Raw genomic sequence first — 18,278 nt, forward strand, 5'->3', positions numbered from 1 at the left:
GCACTTGTGTCTTGTGTCTTTGTCTTGCTACAGCTCTGTGTATACGCTCGTGACTCTTCTGGTATTCTGACTCGGCTTGTGACTAAGACCATTCTCTGCGTTTCCCTTTGATCTGACCTTCCGTTGCTGAACCCGGCCCGTGACCTGTGATTCTCTGTCTACTGTTCTGTACTGTTTTGTCCCGTTGTTATTGACCCGGCTTGTCTGACTACGCTATTGTCATTCTCACCAACTACACGCCATTGGCGGCAGCCATTACCGCAGCTGGGGTGTCTCGGGGGCCGCGACCTGGTCCCTGGTTGCGTCAAGTCCATCCCCACCATCAGGGGCCCTGGTGAAGGGCAGCCTGGGACTTAGACTCCGCGCCCTGAGGGACTTCAGTCTGTTGGTGGTGGTTGTCGTCAGCCAGTGCGTTACCCTGCCACTAGGCCTACCTGTCCGTTCCACAGCCCTGCCCTGACATTCCCCATCACAGCCCAACCTTCACATCAGAGCACAACCCTCACATCAGAGGTCTCACTTCATATCAGAGGCCCCCCATCACATCAGTCACTCCCCTTCACATTATAGGTCCCCCATCACATCAGAGCCCAACCTTCACATCAGTGGTCCCCATCACATCAGAGGTCCCCATCACATCAGAGATGCAACTTCACATCAGAGGTCCCGATCACATCAGAGATGCAACTTCACATCAGAGGTCCCGATCACATCAGAGCACAGCCTTTACATAGGAGGTCCAACTTCACATCAGAGGTCCCGATCACATCAGAGCACAGCCTTTACATAAGAGGTTCCCATCACATCAGAGGCCCCATTACATCAGGGCCCTCCCATAAGATTAGAGGCCCCCCATCACATAAAGGTTCCCCCTTCACACAAGGGTCCCCCTTCACATCAAAGGTCCTCCATCACATCAGAGCACAACCTTTACATCAGCGTCCCCCCTTCATATGAGAGGTCCCCCATCACATCAGAGATCTTCTATAACATGAGAAGTTCCCTCTCACATGTGAGGTCCCCCATCATATCAAAAATTTACCTTCTCATCAGAGGTCCTCTATCACATCAGGGTACAACCTTCACATCAGTGTTCCCCCATTGCATCAGTGGTCCCTCTTCACATCAGAGGTCCCCCATCATATCAGAGATCCCCCTTCACATCAAAGGTCCCCTATCACATAAGCGTACTACCTTTACATCAGGGTTCCCCCATTACATCAGGGGTCCGCCTTCACATCAGAGGTCCCCCATCATATCAGAGTTCCCCCACTACATCAGTGGTCCCTCTTCACATCAGAAGTCTACTATCATATCAGCTATCCCCCTTCACATCAGAGGTCCCCTGTCACATCAGCATACAACCTTTACATCAGAGTTCCCCCATTACATCAGGGGTTCCCTTCACATCAGAGGTCCCTCGTCATGTCAGAGGCACATAAAGTCAGGTCCATAAATATTGGGACATCGACACAATTCTAACATTTTTGGCTCTATACACCATCACAATGGATTTGAAATGAAACAAACAAAATGTGCTTTAACTGCAGACTGTCGGCTTTAATTTGAGGGTATTTAAATCCAAATCAGGGGAACGGTGTAGGAATTACAACAGTTTTCATATGTGCCTCCCACTTGTTAAGGGACCAAAAGTAATGGGACAATTGGCTTCTCAGCTGTTCCATGGCCAGGTGTGTGTTATTCCATCATTATCCCAATTACAATGAGAAGATAAAAGGTCCAGAAAACACCCTTTACAACAGTTGGCCAGATCAAGAACACTCTCCAGGAGGTAGGTGTATGTGTTTCAAAGTCAACAATCAAGAGAAGACTTCACCAGAGTGAATACAGAGGGTTCACCACAAGATGTAAACCATTGGTGAGCCTCAAAAACAGGAAGGCCAGATTAGAGTTTGCCAAACGATATCTAAAAAAGCCTTCACAGTTCTGGAACAACATCCTATGGGCAGATGAGACCGAGATCAACTTGTACCAGAGTGATGGGAAGAGAAGAGTATGGAGAAGGAAAGGAACTGCTCATGATCCTAAGCATACCACCTCATCAGTGAAGCATGGTGGTGGTAGTGTCATGGCGTGGGCATGTATGGCTGCCAATGGAACTGGTTCTCTTGTATTTATTGATGATGTGACTGCTGACAAAAGCAGCAGGATGAATTCTGAAGTGTTTCGGGAATATTATCTGCTCATATTCAGCCAAATGCTTCACAACTCATTGGACGCTTCACAGTGCAGATGGACAATGACCCAAAGCAGACTGCAAAAGCAAACAAAGAGTTTTTTAAGGGAAAGAAGTGGAATGTTATGCAATGGCCAAGTCAATCACCTGACCTGAATCCGATTGAACATGCATTTCACTTGCTGAAGACAAAACTGAAGGGAAAATGCCCCAAGAACAAGCAGGAACTGAAGACAGTTGCAGTAGAGGCCTGGCAGAGCATCACCAGGGATGAAACCCAGCGTCTGGTGATGTCTATGCGTTCCAGACTTCAGGCTGTAATTGACTGCAAAGGATTTGCAACCAAGAATTAAAAAGTGAAAGTTTGATTTATGATTATTATTCTGTCCTATTACTTTTGGTCCCTTAACAAGTGGGAGGTCCCTTAACAAGTGGAAGGCACATATGCAAACTGTTGTAATTCCTACATCGTTCACCTGATTTGGATGTAAATACCCTCAAATTAAAGCTCACAGTCTGGAGTTAAAGCACATCTTGTTCATTTCGTTTGAAATCCATTGTGGTGGTGTATAGAGCCAAAAATGTTAGAATTGTGTCGATGTCCCAATATTTATGGACCTGACTGTATTTTAGATCAGTAAACTGAGTGTAAATTTTCATATTTGGACCCTCTTCCCTTTATTACCTTTATAGGGCTTCACACATGACTGTCCATCTCCAGAGGCGCAGCATTTCTCTCCCATCTTGCAGTCTGAATCCCGGCTGCAGTTTACAGAATGACATTGGAGGGAGCCGGATTGACCGCCAACATTCCTAGGACAAGTCCCCTCCGGCTCTGCAGGAGGAATTAAACAGTGAAAACCATCAGTAAATGACTTGTAAAGAGAAGGTAAGCAGCGAAAACCCCCCTCCACTGTGCTTTCTCTTTATATAAACATTGGTGCTCTGGGAATCCTTGATCAAGTATTTTATATTTATTTGTAAAGCAAAGATAATGTATAGATAATACACCGAAAAAAGATATCAAATGTTATTGTAAAAATATATATTTCTTTTAATGTCCACTGTAAATACTTTCTTAAAATAGGCTTTGAAAAAAGTGGTACCTGGTGCCGGGTCCCTGCAGGTCCTCCCACATATATTGCAGCACTTCTGTGTCCCGGGGCAGTCACTGTCACTGGTACAGTTATAGATGGGATCTGGATGGCACTTGGCTTTTATGTCCGGGCATCGTCCGGCTCTGACTGGAGAGAGGACAGAGTGGGTGGTCAGTGAAGGATCTCTATGTTAGGGGTATTAGAGGGTGCACAGGGCTTTACCTCTGTCCGGGGTCACACACGCCAGGCCGCAGTTGGAGCAGCAGCATTTGTTGGAGTCGCTACACTGGCTGTCATTGTGACACTGGGCTGGACCGGGTCTGGCATAGAGACAGATGGCAGGATTGAAGGCCGGACATACAGGAATCAGATCTGGAGGTGGAGGTGGTGATGTAAGATATCAGATTCCAGAAATAGTTACAAACTTAGATCAGCGATTCTCAGCCTTTTATCATTTGCAGAACCCTTTAAAAGTGTGAAAAATCTGGAGTCACCCCAGTCTAAAATGTAGAAACCTGAGCCTGGGATGTGGCATACAACCAACGTGATGAAATGAACTTTATATCAGAGGTCCCCCATCACATCAGGGACTCCCCTTCACATTATAGGTCCCCCATCACATCAGGGACTCCCCTTCACATTATAGGTTCCCCATCACATCAGGGACTCCCCTTCACATTATAGGTCCCCCATCACATCAGGGACTCCCCTTCACATTATAGGTTCCCCATCACATCAGGGACTCCCCTTCACATTATAGGTCCCCCATCACATCAGGGACTCCCCTTCACATTATAGGTTCCCCATCACATCAGGGACTCCCCTTCACATTATAGGTCCCCCATCACATCAGGGACTCTCCTTCACATTATAGGTTCCCCATCATATCAGGGACTCCCCTTCACATTATAGGTCCCCATCACATCACAGCCCAACATTCACATCAGAGCCCAACATTCACATCAGAGGTCCCCCGTCACATTAGAGGTCCTCATCATATCAGAGGTCCCCATCACATCAGAGCACATCCTTTACATCAGAGGTCCAACTTCACATCAGAGGTTTCCCATCACATCAGACTCCCCCCATCACATCAGAGGTCCCCATCACATCAGAGGTACCCCATCACATTAGAGGAACACCATCACATTAGAGGTCCCCCATCACATGAGTGGTCCCCCATCATATCAGTGGTTTCCCATTACATCAGAGGCCCTCCATTGCATCAGGGCTCCCCATCAGATTAGAGGTCCCCCATCACATCAAGAGGCCCCCCCATCACAAGAGAGGTCCCCCATCGCAGTAGAGGTCCTCCATCACATCAGAGCACAACCTTTACATCAGAGTTCCCCCTTCATATGAGAGGTCCTCCCATCACATCAGAGGTTTCCCATCACATCAGACTCCCCCCATCACATCAGAGGTCCCGCATCACATCAGTGGCCCTCCACCACAACAGGGGTCCCCTATTACATAAGAGGTCCGCCTTCACATCAGAGGTCCCTCAAAACATCAGAGGTCCCCCAACACATCAGAGGTCCCCCAAAACATCAGAGGTCCCTCATCACATCTGAGGTCCACCATCATATCAGAGATCCCCCTTCACATCAAAGGCCCCCCAACACATCAGAGGTCTTCTATCACATGAGAGGTCCCCCATTATATCAGAGATCCCCCTTCACATCAGAGGTCCCCTGTCACATCAGCATACAACTTTTACATCAGAGTTCCCCCATTACATCAGGGGTCCCCTTCACATCAGAGGTCCCTCGTCATGTCAGAGGCACATACAGTTAGGTCCATAAATATTGGGACATCGACACAATTCTAACATTTTTGGCTCTATACACCACCACAATGGATTTGAAATGAAACAAACAAGATGTGCTTTAACTGCGGACTGTCAGCTTTAATTTGAGGGTATTTACATCCAAATCAGGTGAACGGTGTAGGAATTACAACAGTTTGCATATGTGCCTCCCACTTGTTAAGGGACCAAAAGTAATAGGACAATTGGCTTCTCAGCTGTTTCATGGCCAGGTGTGTGTTATTCCCTCATTATCCCAATTACAATGAGCAGATAAAAGGTCCAGAGTTCATTTCAAGTGTGCTATTTGCATTTGGAATCTGTTGCTGTCAACTCTCAAGATGAGATCCAAAGAGCTGTCACTATCAGTGAAGCAAGCCATCATTAGGCTGAAAAAACAAAACAAACCCATCAGAGAGATAGCAAAAACATTAGGCATGGCCAAAACAACTGTTTGGAACATTCTTAAAAAGAAGGAACGCACCGGTGAGCTCAGCAACACCAAAAGACCCGGAAGACCACGGAAAACAACTGTGGTGGATGACCAAAGAATTCTTTCCCTGGTGAAGAAAACACCCTTCACAACAGTTGGCCAGATCAAGAACACTCTCCAGGAGGTAGGTGTATGTGTGTCAAAGTCACCAATCAAGAGAAGACTTCACCAGAGTGAATACAGAGGGTTCACCACAAGATGGAAACTATTGGTGAGCCTCAAAAACAGGAAGGCCAGATTAGAGTTTGACAAACGACATCTAAAAAAGCCTTCACAGTTCTGGAACAACATCCTATGGACAGATGAGACCAAGATCAACTTGTACCAGAGTGATGGGAAGAGAAGAGTATGGAGAAGGAAAGGAACTGCTCATGATCCTAAGCATACCACCTCATCAGTGAAGCATGGTGGTGGTAGTGTCATGGCGTGGGCATGTATGGCTGCCAATGGAACTGGTTCTCTTGTATTTATTGATGATGTGACTGATGACAAAAGCAGCCGGATGAATTCTGAAGTGTTTCGGGAATATTATCTGCTCATATTCAGCCAAATGCTTCAGAACTCATTGGACGCTTCACAGTGCAGATGGACAATGACCCAAAGCAGACTGCAAAAGCAACCAAAGAGTTTTTTAAGGGAAAGAAGTGTAATGTTATGCAATAGCCAAGTCAATCACCTGACCTGAATCTGATTGAGCATGCATTTCACTTGCTGAAGACAAAACTGAAGGGAAAATGCCCCAAGAACAAGCAGGAACTAAAAGACAGTTGCAGTAGAGGCCTGGCAGAGCATCACCAGGGATGAAACCCAGCGTCTGGTGATGTCTATGCGTTCCAGACTTCAGGCTGTAATTGACCGCAAAGAATTTGCAACCAAGTATTAAAAAGTGAAAGTTTGCTTTATGATTATTATTCTGTCCCATTGCTTTTGGTCCCTTAACAAGTGGGAGGCACATATGCAAACTGTTGTAATTCCTACATCGTTTACCTGATTTGGATGTAAATACCCTCAAATTAAAGCTGACATTCTGCAGTTAAAGCACATCTTGTTCGTTTCATTTCAAATCCATTTTGGTGGTGTATAGAGCCAAAAATGTTAGAATTGTGTCGATGTCCCAATATTTATGGACCTGACTGTATTTTAGATCAGTAAACTGAGTGTAAATTTTCATATTTGGATCCCCATCCCTTTATTACCTGTAAAGGGCTTCACACATGACTGTCCATCTCCAGAGGCGCAGCATTTCTCTCCCATCTTGCAGTCTGAATCCCGGCTGCAGTTTACAGAACGACATTGGAGGGAGCCGGATTGACCGCCAACATTCCTGGGACAAGTCCCCTCCGGCTCTGCAGGAGGAATTAAACAGTGAAAACCATCAGTAAATGACTTGTAAAGAGAAGGTAAGCAGCGAAAATCCCCCTCCGCTGTGCTTTCTCTTTATATAAACATTGGTGCTCTGGGAATCCTTGATCAAGTATTTTATATTTATTTGAAAAGCAAAGATAATGTATAGATAATACACCGAAAAAAGATATCAAATGTTATTGTAAAAATATATATTTCTTTTAATGTCCACTGTAAATACTTTCTTAAAATAGGCTTTGAAAAAAGTGGTACCTGGTGCCGGGTCCCAGCAGGTCCTCCCACATATATTGCAGCACTTCTGTGTCCCGGGGCAGTCACTGTCACTGGTACAGTTATAGATGGGATCTGGATGGCACTTGGCTTTTATGTCCGGGCATCGTCCGGCTCTGACTGGAGAGAGGACAGAGTGGGTGGTCAGTGAAGGATCTCTATGTTAGGGGTATTAGAGGGTGCACAGGGCTTTACCTCTGTCCGGGGTCACACACGCCAGGCCACAGTTGGAGCAGCAGCATTTCTTGGAGTCGCTACACTGGCTGTCATTGTGACACTGGGCTGGAACGGGTCTGGCATAGAGACAGATGGCAGGATTGAAGGCCGGACATACAGGAATCAGATCTGGAGGTGGAGGTGGTGATGTAAGATATCAGATTCCAGAAATAGTTACAAACTTAGATCAGCGATTCTCAGCCTTTTATCATTTGCAGAACCCTTTAAAAGTGTGAAAAATCTGGAGTCACCCCAGTCTAAAATGTAGAAACCTGAGCCTGGGATGTGGCATCCAACCAACGTGATGAAATGAACTTCATATCAGAGGTCCCCCATCACATCAGGGACTCCCCTTCACATTATAGGTCCCCCATCACATCAGGGACTCCCCTTCACATTATAGGTCCCCCATCACATCAGAGCCCAACCTTCACATCAGAGGTCCAACTTCACATCAGAGGTCCCCATCACATCAGAGATCCAACTTCACATCAGAGGTCCCCATAACATCAGTGCACAACCTTTACATAAGAGGTCCAACTTCACATCAGAGGTCCCCATCACATCAGGGCCCTCCCATAAGATTAGAGGCCCCCCATCACATAAAGGTTCCCCCTTCACATCAGGGTCCCCCTTCACATCAGATATCCAACTTTACATCAGAGGTCCCGATCACATCAGAGCACAACCTTCACATAAGAGGTCCCCATCACATCAGAGATCCAACTTCACATCAGAGGTCCCCATCACATCAGAGCACAACCTTTACATAAGAGGTCCAACTTCACATCAGAGGTCCCCATAACATGAGGCCCCATTACATCAGGGCCCTCCCATAAGATTAGAGGCCCCCCATCACATAAAGGTTCCCCCTTCACATCAGGGTCCCCCTTCACATCAGAGATCCAACTTCACATCAGAGGTCCCGATCACATCAGAGCACAACCTTTATATAAGAGGTCCAACTTCACATCAGAGGTCCCCATCACATCAGAGGCCCCATTACATCAGGGCCCTCCCATAAGATTAGAGGCCCCCCATCACATAAAGGTTCACCCTTCACATAAGGGTCCCCCTTCACATTAAAGGTCCCATATCACATCAGAGCACAACCTTTACATAAGAGGTCCAACTTCACATCAGAGGTCCCCATCACATCAGGGCCCTCCCATAAGATTAGAGGCCCCCCATCACATAAAGGTTCCCCCTTCACATAAGGGTCCCCCTTCACATTAAAGGTTCCATATCACATCAGAGGTCCTCCATCACATCAGAGCACAACCTTTACATCAGTGTCCCCCCTTCATATGAGAGGTCCCCCATCACATCAGAGATCTTCTATAACATGAGAAGTTCCCTGTCATATGTGAGGTCCCCCATCATATCAAAAATTTCCCTTCTCATCAGAGGTCCCCTTTCACATCAGGGTACAACCTTCACATCAGAGTTCCCCCATTGCATCAGCATACAACCTTTACATCAGAGTTCCCCCATTACATCTGGGGTCCCCCTTAACATCAGAGGTCCCTCGTCATGTCAGAGGCACATATTCTAGATCAGTAAACTGAGTGTAAATTTTCATATTTGGACCCCCTTTCCTTTATTACCTGTAAAGGGCTTCACACATGACTGTCCATCTCCAGAGGCGCAGCATTTCTCTCCCATCTTGCAGTCTGAATCCCGGCTGCAGTTTACAGAACGACATTGGAGGGAGCCGGATTGACCGCCAACATTCCTGGGACAAGTCCCCATTGGCTCTGCAGGAGGAATTAAACAGTGAAAACCATCAGTAAATGACTGGTAAAGAGAAGGTAAGCAGCGAAAATCCCCCTCCGCTGTGCTTTCTCTTTATATAAACATTGGTGCTTTGGGAATCCTTGATCAAGTATTTTATATTTATTTGTAAAGCAAAGATAATGTATAGATAATACACCGAAAAAAGATATCAAATGTTATTGTAAAAATATATATTTCTTTTAATATCCCCTGTAAATACTTTATTAAAATAGGCTTTAAAATAAGTGGTACCTGGTGCCGGGTCCCTGCAGGTCCTCCCACATATATTGCAGCACTTCTGTGTCCCGGGGCAGTCACTGTCACTGGTACAGTTATAGATGGGATCTGGATGGCACTTGGCTTTTATGTCCGGGCATCGTCCGGCTCTGACTGGAGAGAGGACAGAGTGGGTGGTCAGTGAAGGATCTCTATGTTAGGGGTATTAGAGGGTGCACAGGGCTTTACCTCTGTCCGGGGTCACACACGCCAGGCCGCAGTTGGAGCAGCAGCATTTCTTGGAGTCGTTACACTGGCTGTCATTGTGACACTGGGCTGGAACGGGTCTGGCATAGAGACAGATGGCAGGATTGAAGGCCGGACATACAGGAATCAGATCTGGAGGTGGAGGTGGTGATGTAAGATATCAGATTCCAGAAATAGTTACAAACTTAGATCAGCGATTCTCAGCCTTTTATCATTTGCGGAACCCTTTAAAAGTGTGAAAAATCTGGAGTCATCCCAGTCTAAAATGTAGAAACCTGGGCCTGGGATGTGGCATACAACCAACGTGATGAAATGAACTTTATATCAGAGGTCCCCCATCACATCAGGGACTCCCCTTCACATTATAGGTCCCCCATCACATCAGGGACTCCCCTTCACATTATAGGTCCCCCATCACATCAGGGACTCCCCTTCACATTATAGGTTCCCCATCACATCAGAGATCCAACTTCACATTATAGGTCCCCCATCACATCACAGCCCAACCTTCCCATCAGAGCACAACCCTCACATCAGAGGTCTCACTTCATATCAGAGGTCCCCCATCACATCAGGGACTCCCCTTCACATGATAGGTCCCCCATCACATCAGAGCCCAACCTTCACATCAGTGGTCCCCATCACATCAGAGCACAACCTTCACCTCAGAGGTCCCCATCACATCAGAGTTCCCCATTACATCAGAGATCCAACTTCACATCAGAGGTCCCCATCACATCAGGGCCCTCCCATAAGATTAGAGGCCCCCCATCACATAAAGGTTCCCCCTTCACATAAGGGTCCCCCTTCACATTAAAGGTCCCATATCACATCAGAGGTCCTCCATCACATCAGAGCACAACCTTTACATCAGCGTCCCCCCTTCATATGAGAGGTCCCCCATCACATCAGAGGTCTTCTATCACATGAGAGGTCCCCCATCATATCAGAGAACCCCCTTCACATCAGAAATCTTCTATCACATGAGAGGTCTCCCATCATATCAGCTATCCCCCTTCACATCAGAGGTCCCCTGTCACATCAGCATACAACCTTTACATCAGAGTTCCCCCATTACATCAGGGGTTCCCTTCACATCAGAGGTCCCTCGTCATGTCAGAGGCACATACAGTCAGGTCCATAAATACTGGGACATCGACACAATTCTAACATTTTTGGCTCTATACACCACCACAATGGATTTGAAATGAAAAGAACAAGATGTGCTTTAACTGCAGACTGTCTGCTTTAATTTGAGGGTATTTACATCCAAATCAGGTGAACGGTGTAGGAATTACAACAGTTTGTGTAAGAGGTGTAGAAAATAGGCAGCCCCATAAAATTTAAATCCAAAGCCTAATACCTAACATAACAGTAATCTATCTTGTCAATAGAAGATACTAGTGATTGCATTTTTATTGTACCATCACAAGAGGGCAGAACTACTTCCTGTGATAATAGGAAGACACAGAAGTAGGAACTAAAAGTCTAACACTTTGTTTCCTACAGGACAGTGATTACAGTGAACATATCCAGTCACATGTAATTAAGGGTTTTCTGTGTTTGTTACAGGTAAGCAGGAGGCTGTTTAACATGATAAATAGGACAAAAGGACTTAACATGTCCTGGTGGTTAGTAAATGTCGCTGTTACTATTATGCAATCAGATTACTTGTAGCATAAATGTGAATATATATTGCAGCTATGTGATTTGGAGCTAAGATACAGGGAACGTGATTTCTCTATTGTAATACGCTATTGTAATGCAGAATAGGTCACTAGCATATCTGCAGAGGTCTAGATATTCAGTATTGTGATTAAAGATTTTTAATAATGCATATGGAAATACTTATTAATGTATATGGAAATATTTAGTAATGTATAGAGGACAGTGATTACAGTGAACATATCCAGTCACATGTAATTAAGGGTTTTCTGTGTTTGTTACAGCCATTCCTAATAAAGCACTTCTGGTTTCACCCGACCCATCCTTCGCACAGTTGAATTATTTACCGTATGTGCAACAAAATTGGCGCCCAAAGTGGGGCCGGGTGAAAGGAACGCCAAAAGGTCACGAAAGTGAAAAGGAGTGACTACGCTGTCCGTGGTGAAGTTACAGAAAAACATTAGGAGTATGGATATCAAAAAGTTGCAAGATGAAATCAGTGAACATCTGATTCACCTGACAGTCGATGATCTCATGGAGACTTGCCAGTTTATAAAGGCCTCCGAAGCAAGTATGGCAAAAGGAAAAACCCGGCGCCATTACATGCGGATAGTGAATGAGGTGCTAGATGAACTGGTAGAGACTTAAAGTGAAGAAGTGGTGACACAATTTCTGCAGGCAACTAAGAAATTCATTCGTGAGTTAGAGAAGAGAGATAACATGGAAGCACCAAGCAATAGTGGCAAAGACCCTCAAGCAGAACAACAGTTAAAGGATTTAAAACAGCAATACTACAGTATTCAGGAAAAACTTCAAGAAACGGCCAAGATGATAAAGGAACAGATGAAAGAACTTAGCACTAAAGACAAAGACTCAAAAGAAAGTCCTGCAAATCAAAACCCTAATCTAGTTGCTCAGAGACTTTCCCATTCTAACTTTCCAGAAGCTACAATCAGAAAGGACTTTAAAATTGCTGGTCAGATAGGTGAAAAGGAACAGAAAGATAAGCTGTCCTATACTAACCTCATGCACCAGATTGACATGGGACTGCAAAAGGGATATCCCGAGTCAGAGCTTGTGGAAGCTGTGGTGAAAGCCATTAGTCCTGGGTCAAGTCTCAGAGGCATGCTAGAGCTGAAGAGTGGACTGACCCTAGTGCCACTCAAGAGAATCCTAAAAATCCATTATAAAGAGGAAAATGCTTCCGAACTATACCAACAATTGATCAATATATCACAGAATAGTAAAGAGACTCCCCAGAACTTCCTATTTAGGGCCATTGCATTGAAGGACCATTTGCTGTTCGTTTCACAAGGGGAAGGTTCAGATGAACACTTCGGCACTGAATTTATACAAAAGAAATTCTTAAGGTCAGTGGGCACTGGACTGAGAAGTGACCATATCAAGTTCCAACTAAAACAACACTTGGACGATCCTACAGTCTCAGATGAGTTGCAACAAAAAATATTTGATATGAAAACACTTCTCCAAGATTCGAGAACTCGACAAGAGCATGGCTTTGGAGGACCTAGAACAACTGTTGGACGAAGGACAGAGACTTGTCAATCTTGTGAAAAGACTGATCAGAGAACTGCATGTGACCATTGCTTTAACTGTGGTCGAGCTGGACATAGGGCAAGACAATGCAGAGCGGCCAAACAAAATCAGTTAAACGGGAGAAGGTTGCTGTTAAGGGACCAACAGTAACCTGTGCCAGAACCAAACCTGCATCCCAAAGTGCAAATCATGTCAGTAGTAAAGAAACCAGTCCCCAACCTACCATCAGAGCCCTGGCTGGAAAGTTAAACGCAGACTACTGGAGGAAAACGCCAACCTGCCCTGCTCAAAGACTATCCCCGACAGCTGAAAAATTGCCAACCAATGTGAATGGCATCACTTTGAAAAAGCACAACAAGCTACTGGATCTTATTGGAAAGAGATGCCTTGTGAACTGTGAAATAGACAAAACACCTGTCCAGGCCTTATGGGATACTGGCTCTCAGGTTAGCATTATCAATGAGGGCTGGAGACAGCGAGTACTGCCACACACTGTGCTCTGATCATTTGAAGAACTGCTGGGACCAGGGGTACTCCAAGGGAAAGCAGCCAATGAGACAAAGATTCCATTCTCAGGTTGGATTGAGGTAACCTTTCAGCTTACATCGAGCAGTAATACTACCAAACAGTTATTAGTACCACTAGTAGTCTCTGAGGATGAGAAAGTGGCTGAGAAGCCAATTATCGGCTATAATATAATTGAAGAAACATTCAAAGAGACAGTTGCTGATGGGAAGAAAGTTATCCCAGGTTTTGTGGACATATTAAGAACAGCTTTGGAACTGCCAACCCCCAAAGCAGAAGTCCTTGTAAGCTTACTACAAGCCAACTGTAGGGAAACCAGTGGTGCTATCGTAAAGACTGGTACTAAGAACCAAAGAATCCCTGCAAATACTGTAACAGACATCCGGTGTAGTGCTCACACCAAACCGTCCTTGCAGGCTCAGACAGTTTTGTTTACACCGAGTGAGGCTTATCACCTGCCGGATGGACTGCATATTGGTGAGACACTAGTCTCATTTCAAAGAGGACAATTCTCCAAACTGACCATTCCAGTTTGGAATACAACTAAATGGGACATTGTGTTACCAGGTCAAACAAAGATTGGAGGTGTAGAGCCCATAAAAACAACATATCCGGCTCAAGTACAATTGAAACAATCAGCAAATGTGTTTACTAATTTGGTGACCTCTGAACCACAGACACTCAAGGTAGGACCAAAAGGGAAAATTGGAAATCCAAATGAGACTTATCCGCGGGTGGGGGATGACAAACAGGAGTGCTGGGACCCGCCAGTGCCATTGAAACACCTCTCTCCTGAAGATCAACAAACCGTCAAAGAAATGCTAAGGGAAGAATGCAATGCTTTTGCCAAAGATGACTCTGATGCAGGATGTATTCCTTCTTTACAGTTACAGATTTGTCTCAAAGACAGTACACCGGTCACGAGAACTTACATGTCTGTGCCGAAACCACTGCACCAAGAAGTTAAGGAATATCTGCAGGATCTGATAAATCGAGGATGGATTGCAGAATCAAAATCATCATATTCCTCACCCATTGTGTGCGTAAGAAAGAAAGATGGCAGTTTAAGACTGTGTTGCAATTATAGAGAGTTGAACCAGAAGTCTATTCCTGACCGTCATCCAATTCCTAGAATCCAAGACATGCTGGACAGTCTAGGAGGAAGTTCATGGTTTTCTGTGCTAGACCAGGGGAAAGCATACCATCAAGGATTTATGGAAGAAGCCAGTCGACCATTGACAGCATTCATTACACCTTGGGGTTTGTATGAATGGATCCGAATACCCTTTGGTCTGAGCTCTGCACCAGATGAATTCCAACGCAGTATGGAGACATGTTTAATAGGACTGAGAGATGAGATTTGCCTGCCATACTTAGATGACAACCTCGTCCATAGTAAATCATTCCAGGAGCATGTGGAGCATGTCCGGTCAGTACTCCAACGTTACCAACAACACGGAATCAAGTTAACAGCCAGGAAGTGTGAACTTTTTCAAAATAAAGTCAGATTCCTGGGCAAGATTGTGTCAAAAGAAGGCCACTCTATGGACCCGGCCGACACGGCACCTGTTCTTGCCTTAAGAAACAATCAACCAAAGACTGTCGGAGAACTTAGGAAACTATTAGGATTTATTTCCTACTATCGCCCTTACGTTCAAAACTTCTCCAGAATTGCCAAACCTCTCTATGAACTATTGTCAGCAGGTTTGACACCTACCACAACCTCAACACCAGATAACCAGACAAAGAAGAGGAGGAAACCAATCCGAAAGTCAAAAGGTCAACTTCCATCCTATCAGTCTATAGCCTGGACTGACCATCATCAGATAGTACTGAACCAGCTCATTGAAGTGTTAACTCGTCCTCCAGTTATGGGTTACCCCGATTATTCCAAACCCTTTGTTCTTCACTGTGATGCCTCACAAGAAGGAATAGGAGCCGTATTATACCAAGAGCAAGAGGAGAAACTAAAGGCGATTGCTTATGGGTCTAGAACTCTCACACCTGCTGAGAAAAACTACCACATGCATTCAGGGAAGCTCGAGTTTCTAGCAATGAAGTGGGCAATATGTGATAGATTCCGAGATTACCTATATTACTGTCCATCATTTGTTGTATATACTGACAACAATCCACTAACCTATGTCCTCACTACAGCAAAATTGAATGCTACAGGACATCGATGGGTTGCAGAACTAGCTGACTTCAACTTCACTATTAAATATCGTCCTGGGAGAAGGAATGCTGATGCAGATGTTCTTTCTCGTATGCCATTGAGTCCTGAACAATACATGCAACAATGTTCACAAGCAGTAGACCCCAAAGTCATCACTTGCATAACTCAAGCAATTCAAGCACATCAAAAAGAAAGGATACCTTGGCTATGTCCAATGACGATTGCCAATACAACCGATGCAACACCAAAGAAGGTAACTCAAATACCAAAAGAGACAATAAGAACCGCACAGAAGGAAGACTCTGTGATTGGAAAAGTATGGAAGTACAAAAGCCAAAACAAGTTTCCATCCAAACAGGAACGACAAGGTGAACCTGTTGATCTTTTCATACTTATGAAACAGTGGACCAAACTCTACCTCGACGACAATAACATTTTGAGATGGAAAACATCATCTGGTTCTCAACTAGTGTTGCCCAAGTTGTGCCATCACTTAGTATGGAAAGAGTTACATGAAGAGATGGGACACTTAGGAGTAGAAAGGACTGTAAATTTAATCAGAGAAAGATTCTTTTGGCCACATATGCAAAGGGACACTGAGCATTACATCACACGTCAATGTACTTGTCTGAAAGACAAACGGCCAAATAAGCTTGTTCGGGCCCCGTTGAACAATATTGTGACAACTTATCCTTTTGAGATGGTCTCCATTGACTTTCTTCATCTCGAGAAATGTAAAGGTGGATATGAGTATATCTTAGTGGTAATAGATCATTTTACAAGATTTGCTCAGGCATATGCAACCAAGAACAAGTCCGCAAAAACTGTTGCTGACAAAATATTCAATGATTTTGTCTTGAAATTTGGATTTCCTACCAGAATTCACCATGATATGGGTAGAGAGTTTGAAAATCACTTGTTTTTGACATTAGGGAAGCACTGCCACATCCAAAATTCTCACACAACGCCATATCACCCAGAAGGTAATGGGCAAGTTGAAAGATTTAATCGTACCCTGCTATCCATGCTTCGTACCCTGTCACCAGATTCCAAAAAGGACTGGAAAAATTCACTAGCAAAGGTAGTCCATGCATATAATTGTACTCGAAGTGAAGCTACAGGACAATCTCCATTCTTCCTACTGTTTGGAAGGTCTCCAAGACTACCCATTGATAGTATGTTTGACACTCCAGTAACTGAAAAATACAAGACCTACTCTGAATATGTGAACATATGGACACATAGAATGTCTGAGGCCTATAAGGTTGCTTCAAAAATAGCTACTCAAGCTGCACAGAGAGGAAAAGAACACTATGACAAGAAAATTCATGGAGCTGAACTTCTACCAGGTAGCAAAGTTCTAGTCAGAAATCTTACCGAAAGAGGAGGTCCAGGAAAATTGAGATCATTTTGGGAAGATACCATACATGTTGTTCTTAAAAAGAAGTGTGCAGACAGTCCAGTGTATGAAATCAAACCAGAAACTGGAAAAGGCCGAACAAGGATTTTACATCGCAACTTACTATTGCCATGTGATTATCTACCTAGCGACCAAGGTCAACAAATACCCAAAAGAACCAGTGCAAGAAAGCAAGGGAAGGATCGAAATACAACTCAACAACCTACACAGACATCTGAGGGAGAATCAGAAAATGAATCAGATCACGAACAAAGACACTGGAGATCTTTCATCCCAGTCACCCAGCATGACCACCCAGAGGAAAGTACAGAGCTAAATCCAGAAGCTATTGAGTTCTATCCACGTCAGCTGGAAGTAAGTGAGTATGATGTAGAAGGAGTCAGAGAGACTGAGCCTATAGATCAAATTGAACAAACTGAGTATGCATTTGGAGGTATAGAAGAAGAATGCCCAGCAACAGAGAACACAGAACAACTTGTTGAAAGTGATGTAGAGGAGAATGAGGACCTTTCAGATTCACTTCCTCAATGTAGAATACAACCCTACAGGAACAGGAGACAACCAAAGATTTTGACATATGACACTTTAGGTCAACCCAGTAGTGTTACCAGAGTTTCATCTATACAAGTTATAGACAGTATTCCTACATTACCTGTTGACTCTAGCTGGTATTTCAGTTCAGAATGTTTTGCTGAAGACTATAGAAGCTGGTAGAAGTGATTATGTTTATTGATCCATTGTTTACTATTTGGGACACTATACCAAAGTTAATTACCAAAACCAAAATAATTATATGTTACTTTTCTGTTGGTTCAAGTAAGGAAAAATATAATTGCATTTGTACTGCAGATATTGTAGGTCAGGCAGAAACAGTTTTAGGTGAGGGAACTAGATGTTACAAAGAGACAGAGTCGGCCAATAAAAGTACAGAGCAGTTGATGGCAACGTTATGCTGCATTGTTGATGTACAATGGGTATTCCGCCATTATGATTAAAAGGTATAAAAGTAATAAAATGTTCCCTAGTTTCTCATCACCTTTGTCTAAACTTAGTAACCTATACAAATATGTATAGAAAGGGGTTTTACTAAATAGTTGGTTACACGCAACTATATCTTGCCAGGTACTATAGCGCTGTGGGCCTGGTGGGAAGCTGTGATGTAATAGGGAGTAGATGTCACAGGGAGGATGTTTCCTCAAGTAACTTGGTTACTACTTACCATTGGCTTCCT

At 44.3% G+C, this 18,278-nt stretch overlaps 1 protein-coding gene across 1 annotated transcript in view; it reads right to left on the reverse strand.

The window, feature by feature from the left end:
- Positions 1-18,278, reverse strand: part of LOC149432250 (uncharacterized) — a 41,109-nt gene that overhangs the window by 20,021 nt on the left and 2,810 nt on the right. Inside the window, exons 4-12 of the mRNA XM_089665352.1 lie at positions 9,687-9,836; positions 9,474-9,611; positions 9,053-9,202; positions 7,425-7,574; positions 7,212-7,349; positions 6,791-6,940; positions 3,517-3,666; positions 3,304-3,441; positions 2,883-3,032 (exon numbers count right to left, since the gene is read on the reverse strand). Coding sequence (XP_089521478.1) covers positions 2,883-3,032; positions 3,304-3,441; positions 3,517-3,666; positions 6,791-6,940; positions 7,212-7,349; positions 7,425-7,574; positions 9,053-9,202; positions 9,474-9,611; positions 9,687-9,836 — 1,314 coding nt within the window. The remainder of the gene's footprint in view (positions 1-2,882; positions 3,033-3,303; positions 3,442-3,516; positions 3,667-6,790; positions 6,941-7,211; positions 7,350-7,424; positions 7,575-9,052; positions 9,203-9,473; positions 9,612-9,686; positions 9,837-18,278) is intronic.

This window comes from Staurois parvus, unplaced genomic scaffold (genome assembly GCF_062004578.1).
Source record: "Staurois parvus isolate SC_StPar_1 unplaced genomic scaffold, SC_StPar_1.0 ptg002181l, whole genome shotgun sequence".
In the NCBI taxonomy this organism is placed as follows: Eukaryota; Metazoa; Chordata; class Amphibia; order Anura; family Ranidae; genus Staurois; species Staurois parvus.